General features: G+C 41.0%; 1 protein-coding gene across 1 annotated transcript in view; it reads left to right on the top strand.

Annotated features, from left to right (window-relative positions):
• Nucleotides 1-12,350, top strand: part of AFF2 (ALF transcription elongation factor 2) — a gene marked incomplete at both ends in the record, with an annotated part of 326,636 nt that overhangs the window by 176,516 nt on the left and 137,770 nt on the right. The window contains one exon of the mRNA XM_084294301.1: nucleotides 3,241-3,285. Coding sequence (XP_084150427.1) covers nucleotides 3,241-3,285 — 45 coding nt within the window. The remainder of the gene's footprint in view (nucleotides 1-3,240; nucleotides 3,286-12,350) is intronic.

The following is a 12,350-nucleotide window of genomic DNA, read 5'->3' as shown; positions in this document are numbered from 1 at the left end:
AGCTAACAAAGAGAGAGGGTGGAAAATCACATAATATTTTCTAACAGCTCAATTTTTATTAAATTAGGAAAGTAGTAGCATGGGATGTCCAATCTTGATTAAACTCCTGGATGAATATGGCAATTATACAAACAATTTGTTATAGCACTAATGGTTGGGTAGGTGATGAATACACCATTTACTGTGGTTCACTCTCTCATGATCAGTCTGTGGTGGGCCTTGTGGGCCTGCTTGCACTTGTTTGCTGAATGCAAATGTTTATAGGCGATTAACCTGCAATTTTTGATTCATACTTTGAAAGGTTGGAAGGTTGCTTTTTCCTTTTTTTTTTTTTCCCCGGGGTTTTCTAAGTCTCTAACAGGCCTGCGTCTTTCAAGTCTCTTCGAATGTGCAACTGCAGCATGGATTTAGAAAAATGGTCTAATTTCTTGAGAAATCCATTAATAGTAACATACTGAAAGACTCTTACATTGATCTTCTCTCTGATAGCCATGTTGTAATAATTATTCTTTTAATGTTTGCATCAATCTAAGTGTTTTCTTCTTTGTGCTAGCTCCTACTTGGATCTCCCTATATGACAATCACAGCACTTTGACATCTTGCATTACTTTAATACCAGTGATTCAAAACAAAGCAGTGCCAAAGGGAACAAAAGTTCTGTCAAGCCATTAAAATCTTCTTTGCCATTAACACAATTAAATTGATGCATGAACATTTAAAGTTATTAGCAAGTGCTGCCAGCAGAAGCTGGTTGTGATTGCATAATATATAGTGGGCTTTATTAAAGTAGAATGGTATGTTTATTATTATCATCATCATTAGTTCTGGAGTAACATAAACTTAAACAGGGCTGTGGGTTGGGAGAGCTCTGTGAAGCAAGTAAGAGTGTGGTCTGCCCTGTGTTCAGGCCGTGGCACAATTATGACATTTTTAAACAAAGGAATACACACAGTGTTGGGGCTAACCATTGAAAATGGCACGTGTAACAGGAGGGAGGAGAGAGATGTAAAGAGAGGGCTGCTGTACCTCTGCTGCTCTCATTTTTCCCAGTCTGACCAACTCAGCTGGATTTTGAGCTGCTCCTGTTACTGCTGTGAGAGATTTTGTGGTTGGCGTGTATGCTGTGAGATTGTTGGGGGAATACTTGTTTTGTTTTCTCATATTCCAACATACTAATTTTTCAATGAAAAAATATCAGGAGTGTATTAGAGACATATGTACTTCTGTTATCCCACTACACATTGCAGTAATACCCATGTTTGCTAATCTGAGGGATATTTTATTTAACTGTATTCCTCTCTGAAAGGGAAGTTATGTATGAGGTATGGAAAACACAGATTAGCAAAGAACTTAGAGACATTGAGAGGAAAAAGAAGTGATTTAAGGAAAATTTAATTGAGTGTATCAAGGGAGGGACAATGAAGTGCTGGAATACCAAGAAATGCAGTATGAAGGAGGAGTCCATGCCTATGGCAGTTAATGCTGACCGTACACTGGAAGCTTTCAGCCTAGGGTTGTTGGGTAGAATTTGAGTAGAGTAGAAACTGGGACAAAAGATAAGTCTCTTTCTTTCTTTGGATGAGTGTTTTTAAATGGCATTATGGAAAATGATAATCTGTACTTGCTGACAATCACTGACATTCCTCCAGGGTGGTCATGTTCACTTCACTACATCTTTTTCTAGATATTGATGAACTGTTGGAAATTCAGAGAACAGTGGAGAAATAAGCCAAGGGAATGGAAAATCTTATTGGGAAAGAAGCTAAAAGTTGAACATACAATATTCAGAAAAAGCAGACTATAATACTACATATCTATGCATGGTGTAAGTGAAAAGGGAAGTAAGTAGTTAGAAGGGCTCTACAGACAGGCTGAGGTGACTCTGAAAGCAGAGCTTTAACTAGTTATCACAAAAAAGGGCCAAATAGATTAAAACACTACTCCACATTTTATTAAATGAAGGAATAGGAGATCCATTTCCCTACAGTTTTTGAGTTAGACTAGACACAGTACTAGAAAATATGGGGAAAGGGTGCTACAGTAGTAGGGAATGAACGTGGTGACCTAATAGATCTTCTTGGTCTTTGACTTTTGTAGCTGTAGGAATTCATTCTTGAAGATTAATGCTAGTTGAAATCTAGGAGGAAAGACATGGTCATGTTTTGGTCAAGCTCTGTAGCAGATTAGGATGACATGGATTCATTTAAGTCATGAGTGTCCTTCACCAAGCTACTCACCAAGGGGTGGAAAAGCCTTACTCAATATTTATACTTGTTTTTTGGTACTTCCCCCCCAGATATTGTCTCTTCCTCCCCTGCTCCACGGCCATGATAGCAATCCATTGTAAATAGCTGCACATACTGCAAAATGGTTGCACATACAGGTCATGTCTGTCAGTTGTTTACATAATTGTTCACAGTATTTAGAGCTTTTGTGCTGTTTAATAACCTTGCAGTGAGGGATTGTGGCAAATGCTGTAGCTACCATTTAAATGAGTATATTAAATTGGAAGAAGTTAAGGGCAGCATTGTGTGTGTGCATGAGTCTGGTTGTGCGCATCAGCGTAATGTGTCTTTCTAAGGGGAGAAGGGATATCTGTCAAGCCTCTTGAGCTGGGTTCCTGTGTGCTGTTCAGCCTTTACATGATACTTAACCTGGAACAGGCCAATGAAGTGAGGGACAACAAAATCAGCAGCTGCCCTTATAGTCCAACCAGTATTTTACTACAGTATGTGTTCAAGTTTTAAGAGCCGTCTTGGCTGTTAGCGTATTAAACTGTAGGATAAGATAGTTGATGATAACAGCTTTCTCCTAAGTGTTACCACCTCTGTCCTTCACCGTAGCCTGCTGCACGTTAAACCAAGCCTCGTCTTCTCTCTGAAGGTTGCTGATAGGAGTAACAGTGGGATCTTCTTCAATTACTGAAGTTTCAGGCAATTCTTGTGCCAGTTCTCAACTGTGAGGAAATCAGAGTACTTTATTGCTTCAAAAGTGTCATTCCTAGCACAAAGCACTGCAAAAGAAAAACAAAACAAAACAAAACCCAAGTGTCAAAATGAGTCCTGCTGATGATTTTTGTTGATCTGAACGGGAAAATTTGGTAGGCAGCAAGCATGGATACAGCAGTCTTCAAACAGAGGAGGTTTCTTGTTAGCTCTTCACCTGTATAGTTAGCCACTGAACTACTGAACTTTGCATCCAGTGCCTGACTAAACGTTTCTTTTTTTTCTTTAAACCTAGGTTACCCTTCCCAATGACTCCAGCTGTGTGGAAGAAATATTGCGGGTGAGTAATGCTCTTTGCTTTTGTGTCTTTTTAATAATTGTAGTGCTCTTATTTCATCTTTCATGGAGAAGTGTTATATGGCTGTCTTTAACAGCGTAGTTAAATAATAACACTTTAGTGGGTTTGTATGAAAAAGACATGGTCTTGTAGGCTCAGACTGCTCCATACTGGGTAAGGTCAGTTCTAATATTCCTTCTCCCAGTACATCTGCAACTTGTCTTGGTCAACATTTACACCCCTTTCTGTGCTTTTTTTTAAGCTCTCAGACTGTCTTCTCTCCAGAATGCATTTCTCTCCCGCCCTGAGGTGGAGTTGCCTTAATTCTCCTATACTGGCCTACAATTGTCCTTCTTCCCCCCCACTGCAGTGTCCCAGCACTCATGGGTTTGTTAAGACCTTCTTTGCTGGGAGCTCTGGTTAGTGCTTGAATATAGAAAATGAAAACAATCACTGCAAACCGAGCAGTTTTTTGCAGTTAATTGCAAGAACATATAACAAGAAAAAGGGAGTGTGGACAATGAGTTGTATATGTGTAAATCTGCCTTACCTTAAGAGTAAGATGGGCTTTTCCCCAAACACCCCAAATATGGGGTCCCCTGATATCAGCGGGATTTTGTCTGTGTGTAGGTTTGCAACCCACCAGTTCCTATCTGGGTTTTAGGGTTTTATCCGCATGGTGCGAGTTTCCCATTTGTTAGAACTGCCTTCCTGGGATTACCCCAGCCCACCTGATGGTTTCAGTGTAGAGGGGATAAAATTTCATTGGGAATTTGTGGTGGCCATATACTTTTCAATAAGAGCAATTGGTGCAAACTCACCCAGACCTGAAGAGAAGTACAGCAGTTGTGTCAAACACGCTAACAAAGACATGGACATATTCTTGCTCATAAAATGAAGTAGGCTTTGCAGTGTCCATTGCAATCCTCAGTACAATTGTTTGTGTGGAAACTTGCTCCTGTTTTGTATACACGCATTATCTCGGGGTGGTGTTGATGTCCTTATGAGTTGTCAGTGTTTCTGCAGAAGTTGAAGCAGCAGGCGAGCATACACATGCAGACCTGTAGTAACAGAGGAATATGTGTCTGTGTGCACACCCAGCAGCAACGAATGTGAGGAAATAAATAAAGTTTAGTTTCAGCGTTCAAAGTGAGCAGCAGTTTATTACTTACAGAACACTAAGGGAGCAAAAGGAAAAAAAAATGTTGAAAGGCAGCACGAAATACTTGGTACATTTAAAGTATCTTCTTCTGTTTATATAATTCAATTAGGCTCATTACTATAGTTGTAATGAATGACTTGTTAGCTGGGGAAAGCAGTTGTTTTCAGTAGGCAGCATCAAAAGGAAATGTGATGTAGCAAATTTCAGGAATCAATCATCCAGGTGACAGTTTTAATGTGGGAACAGTGCATATAAATCACAGGAAGCAGAAATGTCTTTTTTCTAATCAAGAGGAGGTGATCCTGTTTCCTACCCCACGACTATAATTTGAGTCAACAAACAGGGACAGAATTTCCCAGGCTTCCTTCTGAAACCTGCCGGGATTGGCACAAGGCTTTGTATCATCTTCAGTGGGTTTGGATCAACTGCAGAGTCCCTGCTGCCACAGACAGCACCTCCCGCCATCAGTAGACTGTTAAACTCGGGGGGATTTGGGGAGGACAGAGCAGGGATTTGGCAGGTCTCCACAACTCCGGGAGCTGCAGAGGGCAAGTAGTGGGCACCTGTAAGAGGCATACAGCATGGCAGATCCTTCTTGACTACCGGGTACGGGTGCTGCCCAACCTTGCCACCCAGACTTGGTTCAAACCTGTTGGCCACAGCTGTGGGCATAGCCAGAAGCCTTCTCGAGGAGCATATGAAGCCATCCAAGGCAGAGAGCAGCGATGGGCTTGGCACACTGTGGGCACTCGGCCACGGCTTGCCTGGGGCACGTGCTGCCTTGCCCCATGCACTTCTGGGCTTTGAGTGCCACGATGCGGTGAGGGCGGCCTAGTGTGGCATTGGCATGGCGTCAGGCAGCTCTGGGCGCTGACAGGCTGTCTGCAGGCTCCTTGTAACCAGCCTGCAAGCAGGCTGCCAGCGAGACCCTGGGTGTGCGAAAGCTGCTGATCACAGAGCCGCTTCTGTGGCTGCCCGTCAAAGGCTGAGCAAGGCCCAGCTCCGACCGGCTGCCTTTGATGGCAGCATTTCAGGCTTTCAGCTTTGTGTGGTGCTGAAACACACGTGCTATAGAAGTACCTGAGTTTTGTCGATGGCTTTGTTCTTGTCAAATGTATACTGCAGAATAAGCTAGTAGGAAATGTGCTTTGGCTGCATGCAGAGCATCATATTGTACTCAATAGGCCACAGCAAAAAAAAAAAAAAAAAAAAAAGAGAGAGAGAGAGAAGGTGATGCTCAGCAGTGGTCAAAATCCAGTCTGTGGGCTTCCTGTGGAAGGCCTGTGTCAGGAGACTCAGCCTGAAAGGACAACCCCTGGTTGCAGCAGCAATTTTTCCTTTGAGAACCTGGATTAAGTTCCCAGCCCTGACAGATATTTTCTGGCTTACTCTGGCCATTTACTTAGGCTCTGAAAAGCCTTTGGGAATGTGGGCCTTAGCTCTCCGGTGGCATCTTCCCCAGGTTTAAAAAATAAATAAATAAAATAAAATAAAATAAAATAAAATAAAATAATAAAAATGTATTATAATTTCTGTCCCTGTCAGAGATGTCGCAGAGATAAACACAAGAAGGATTACAAGGCAGTGATGTCCCAAAGGTAGGTAGGTAGGGGTGTAACAGTGTGCATTCCGGGCCAACTGTTTGAGTTTGAAGTAAATGGAGCTTATTTTACTCACTGCTGCCTCAACATCGCTTGCAAAATAGCACTCACGACCATGCAACAGAAAAGAGAGTTCAGCCCCAAACATCTGGCTGCATTACGCATTCACGTACGCAGCTTTTAATCCAAAGTGACACCATTGTACTCGGTGTCACTTCTGCAGCTGCTTAGCAAGCAGCTGGCAAGGACTGGCAATTTCTGCTCCCGACCATGTCTGCTGCTGAGCTGCGTACCCCAAGAGCCTGCTTCTACACTGCCCTGGCATTGTATGCCCTGAAGTTTGGGTTTCTTTTCTTCCTTTTTTTTTAGTCAGGAAATTAAGTGGCTTAATTCAGTTTTACCCCTCAGAAAGGCATAGTAACTCTTGCAGGTTTTTTTTTTCTAGACTTTACAAGAGGGACCTAAGCTAAGCTCTGACCTCTGATTTTACAGAGCTCTTTTTTCAAGCTGAACTTGATTAATGGCTTCTGTAATTGTAGAGGTTTGCAATTCCTAATCTCTGCCTTTTTTATTTCTCCTAAAAAAAAAAAAAAAAGCCAAACCAACCAACCAAAAAAAAAAAAAAACAAAAAACAGTGTTTAATTGGGTTTATGGTAAAAACTTTCCAGCTGAGCGAGGGGAAAGGTCTTGAGTCCACTCAGACCCCTGAGTCTTAAGAGACAAAATTTCACAGTCCTTCAGATTTCCTGAAACACTTAGCCACTTATGTCATCTTGTGTAACTGCTTTAAGGACTGTTCATGATATTACAACCAAAGGTTAATGGCAGTCCAGTCTCCTGTTGATTTTGCTTTTCTAACAAGGATGGCTGAGAATGTTGTTAAAAATTAAAACAAAATACAATAAGATAAATTAAAATCTTGGTTGTACAGCTAAGGCCAAGCTATAAACATTGGACAGGAGCTCTGCATCCAACACAGGTTGCTAACACCAAATTAAAAGATGAAGCTGAATGATGGCCAGTATACTTTTTTTTTGTTCCAAATGTGGCTTATTTTTGAAACCAACATAATGGCTTTGAACATGTGGCTAACATGGAAGATAGGCAATCAACAGTGGGTGCGTGTGTAACTCGTCTTTTATTAATATAGATTTAAATTAAGTTGTCACTTGCTATGTGCAGCTACTGAAAGATGAATTCATTGAAATGTTGTGATACCAAGTGCAGATGGGGAGGAAGAACTGACATTTTAAACCAATATTCTAGAGCTGTTACTTGTGCTGGTTATATCAGTGCTCTGTATCAGTGTGCCTTGCTGTCGGTGCGCATTACTTGAAGGTGTGCTGATGCGGATGTAGGGGTGTGCGTAGTATACGGCTGTGTGACACTGGGTGCAAATTAGCAGGACCCTTTTTCTGCCTACAGAGAGCACAGAAGGGACCTCCCTTAGCATTGCTTTGCCTTTGGATGAAGAGGGGATAAGCATACAGCACTGCAAAGAAAAGAAAGGAAATCTTTTGAATAAAATTTCTTGAGGGCTTGTAGTATGAATTGAAAATTTGGGTTAGGTGTTTGGGCAGTTGTTTAGATGTAATCCTGCGGAAGTGAGGCTGTGGTCTGTGTACATGAAGCTATCGTGTCTGTGTTGCTAACCATCTGGGCAGGCACTTCTGTCTGAAAATCTGTCCCTGCTTAGAGAAACAAAAGAATTCTTGTAGGTACATATTCGCTGTAGTAAGGCACCAAGTAACTTGGTGGACTTCTGATGGTATGTGGACAGCTGTGATATTAATTAAAAGCTTTCTAGTCTGGAAGTAAAACAAATCCTAGATATAATTTAGACTGTAATTAGAATAAAAAAGACTGGAGTCAAATGAGCAAAGTCTATAATTTGTATGGTCCTCTATTCTTCTGATGACTAGCTCCTGTCTAATGACATTGGAGAATATGTAAATTGATCAGCAGGTGAGAATGCCCTTGACTGGGTAAATTATGTGTAGTATTACCTTCCTCATGCCAATTGAAAGCACTAATGTATTTAATATGTATCATCCATAGCTGAGGTGAGCTGTTCACAGGGCAAAATTAGACTGTAACAGATATAGCCCATTATTTGCCCCTCAGTAATTGTTTTCTCTTCTAAAATGCAAACCGACATTGAAGAACGTTGCTAAACATAATTATAATAATTGTAATTTGAAAAATACAGGTATGCTGTCCGGTGTGGTTACAAATGCACTTAGTAGCTGACAAGCAGTTTAAATATTTTCAAGTGGAATCTGGGGGCTTGCTGGGGAGGACATGATGTGAATTTAAAATGATTATCCAGACGTCATTGGACAAGTGAATAACGAGCTGACTGGCCTAGTAAATCATGTGAACCTGTCAAATGTGGGAACACGTTGGGGAGGAGATGATGTCAAGTAACAGTAACTTAGCAACCTGGCATTTAGCTGTCCAGAGAATGAGTAAGAGTAGCCACTTTTAAATAGCTGAGTAAATAAATGAATCCCTATATGTCTTAGGTGTGCTATAAAAATAGCCCGGCACCGTATGTTTTGTGTCAAGCTGCTTCTTTCTCCAGGATAAGGTGATTTATTATTTCTGTTGAAATGAAAAAATGGATTGAAAAGTTAACCCACGTGTAAATGTGTATCTGTGGCCTTTGTCCCTTGTCTGGCATGCAGCCTTTGGAAGCGTGCAAGGAACAGGTAATAGCCTGCTTTGAAAAAGGCAATGGGTTACAAGTGTAGCTTTTATTTCTTTTTTCTTTAGACATTGCTTATGCACAGAAAGATTTGGATGGATAAAAACTATTAATTTCTTAGCAATTGCCAAGCCAGTGCTTTTTCAGCTTTTTACCAGCATTTTCTGAATGGATGCAGAAACAGTTTCTGCTCTTACACCGAAATAAATCAAGGGGTAATTCCACTGACCTCTGATCTCATTTGAGTTCATTAAATTCTTCTTCCTCCCACACTGGTATGAATTGGCAGCAACTCCATCTATGTTGCTGATGTTGTTATAAAATAAAAAGGAGTTATCCCACATTACTTTATGCATACACGAGAGCAGCAACCAGTCCTTTGCTCTGATGACCCTCTCGATGCATTTCTACTCCAGAAAAATGGAAATGCTGAGTAGTTCTTTGGAGCAGCTCTTTCCTGGATCAGTCAATGAGCAGCTCAGTTCTCATCTCAGTGCTACCATAAGTGTTCATCAACGATTCCAGGAAGGTCAAAAGAAGCTTTTTCCCAGCATTTTTTTGCATTGTCTAGCCGTATACGCACAGGCACACTGAGATCAATACTTGAAGTCATTTGAAGACAGCCTGGTACAGTCTTAAAGAGCAAAAGGTTCTTTGGGAGCTGGAAGCCTTTAGGTCCTCCCAGCCTAGAGCAGGCCCTCAGCATGGAGGTTCATCTTGGCCACCGCAAGTTGCACCCAAACACAGCAGCACAGGATTATTCAAAACCGTCCACTGTCATAGTGACAACATGATGATGTCACCCATGAGAAAGGCATCTCAGAAGCATTATCCCCAGGCTGTCTGTATTAACTTGAGGTACATAATGTAGAAACATCAGAGCTAACTTTAAGCTAGCTGAGTAGGAGGTTGGCATGAGTCAGTGCTCAAGTACTTAGCTCCTTCGGTAGGTTTTGTGAGCCACAGCTGCACTGCTGGCATGGCACAGGCAGGGTGTGCGAGGAGTTCACTTGTGATGTAGATGCATATTAGAAACCCACTTTGTACTGCCAGATCAATGCAAAGTAGGCTTCATGCTGTTGGGGATGGGGTGGAAAGAAAAGGTTGACTGATCTGACAAATGCACGTGGGTGTGCAGTGTTTCTGTATTCGAAAGGTGGTATTTTGCACCTGTATGGTATAGGGTAAGTGCCTCTTCAAGATTTAAGGCAGCAAAAGATTAGACCTTTGTCAGAACAGACAAGCAGGATCTGATTCCAGCCTGCAGGAAAAAGGGTTTATTTTCATAGCAGTGTTAAAGAAATTATTTAGTGAAGAACTTCAAAATGTAAAATCTGATCATTATGTGGGTCTATTGCAGCATGTCCGCACTGTAACAAAAAAAAAATAATGCATATATGACAAAAGGTATTCAGGAAAGGAGAAGGAGGCTGCAGACTCCTATGTCAAACTCAGTATTCCATTTTCTTATCTCCTTAAGCATAATATTTTATCATATTTTTTGTAGTGCCAAATTGAAATATCACTGATTTCGGTAGTATTACATAATTCTGCTATCACTGCCAGATTTACCATTGCTATTAAAATTACTCTAAAGTGAACTGACACTGCAGACATCTGGACATGTGTTGTTGCTCCTGCAGAGAATGAAAGGACTGTCATCTCCTTCTACTAAATGCAAACCCATTAATTCTCTCCTGCTGTCCAAGGTCTCCAGCATCTCTTGCACCGAACCCAAGCACTTCTAGTTTCTCTTCTTCATTGACAATCACCTCAAAAATAATCCAATATGTATGGCAGCACGTTACACACTGAACGTGTTCACTCTGATTCAGTGCTCTGTTATGATGAAAATATAAAAAATAACATTCAAAAACTCGGACCAGAACAAGAGAATGATTCAAGCACAGTCACTGTCTTGGAGGCAAAGATGATGGTAAGTTTCACAGCTTCTGCAGAAGATCAGGTGGCACTTAGAATCTGTGGCACTTAAAAGTTACTTTGGTAACTTCATGTGCTACCTTTTCAAATACTTCCAGCTTTTGTAATTCCAGAAATAACTAGGAGTGAAAAAGACAAAAAAAAAAAAAAAAAAAAAAAAAAAAAAAAGTGGGAAAAACATTTGATGGGACCTTGTAGTTTGGTAAGTATCATAGAACTACAGAGCCATAAGATTTCTGCTTCAGATTTGTGGACCCATGGGACCTGACTTCCTGTCCCTTTTCATCATTGTAAATAAAGAGTAACTCCTTTATCTTTGAGTTAAAGGGCGAGAGAAAACAGACCCGAGGAATCTGGATTTCCGATGAAGTTTGACCTTTTGTATGCTCCCATGAAGAAAAAAAAAGGACCAAACTGGTGAACTCAATGGAAAATATTAAGCACTTCTGCACTGCTTTAGTGTTTGGCTCTATCTGTACTGGGTATCCTCCCTCAAGGACCTTGTGGGCTGCATTAATTTATGTTATTTAAAAACATGATAAGGAACTTCAGAACCTTCTGTGTGCCTGTCCTGGAGTACTGCTGCAGATTCTGAAATGAGCAGGAACAACAAATATTGGCACGGCATCCAGTGAGGTCAAGCAGAAAAGCCACCTGAAGCTAGTATGCTCCTCTTACACATCTTATTGCCAAAGTATTAGGCACAAAAATCAAGTCCTATTTTGAAATATAGGTAGTAGAATATTCCTCTGGTCTCAGATTAATCATTTCTGTTATTTCATCTTGTCCTGTCAAAATGAAACATGGTTAAATATGGGCATTGAGTGTTTAAACTGCTAGCAATGTTACCTTTCATTTAAGTAGATTAATAATGTGTACTCTACATAACAAATTGCTCTAGGCACAGAATGAAGACATTGAAAACATATTAAAATCGAGTTAGGCTTTCTGGAATGAGTGCATGCTTTAGAAAAAAAATTTGGTGTGAAATGACAAAGCCTGTAGTGTCTTCTTTGAGCCCTTTATCTCATTTGCCTAGGGGCAAGTACTGCAGATCTAAGGGCTGGGTGGGAGGCCTCCCGTAAGTCAGCACTGCTGAAGAAGCTGGTGGGGCTCATGGAGGCTAAATTATGCGTTTGTGGTTAGCCGACAGAAACAGAAGTGTAGGATAAGGCTAGACAGGAAGGTGAAGGAAACAGGACAGGGAAGAAAACACTTGGAGTAGTCCTGAAGTTAAAGTTTTGAATCTCATTGTTGATCTTAGATTAAATGGATGGGAAGTACTCTGTTATAGCAGATATCCAGGATTTTTGTTGCCATTTCCTTTACCTACTGCAGTCTAAATTTAACCCAAGTCACTCCTGATCTTTTCTTCTTAGTCAAGACCACAGACATCATTTGAGACACAGGCCAAAATGTATTTCTTAGCTCTGGAGAGACCCCCCTGGATGAGCAGGTGGACTTCTCCTTCAGAGGAGTGCTATGGTGATACGCTGTTGGCTTTGCCAGCTTCCATGGGGTTTGCAAAACCAACACAGGAAGGCCATGACTCTGGATGTCACCTTTTTAATATAGGAGTAACTTATTTCTTTGCTATTTGCTATTAATCTGTAGGTTTTAAGACATTTCTGCAGCATAGTCAGCTTTCTGAAGATG

This window comes from Netta rufina (genome assembly GCF_964035555.1).
Source record: "Netta rufina genome assembly, chromosome: 12".
In the NCBI taxonomy this organism is placed as follows: Eukaryota; Metazoa; Chordata; class Aves; order Anseriformes; family Anatidae; genus Netta; species Netta rufina.
This window is presented reverse-complemented; position numbering and strand designations above follow the sequence as displayed.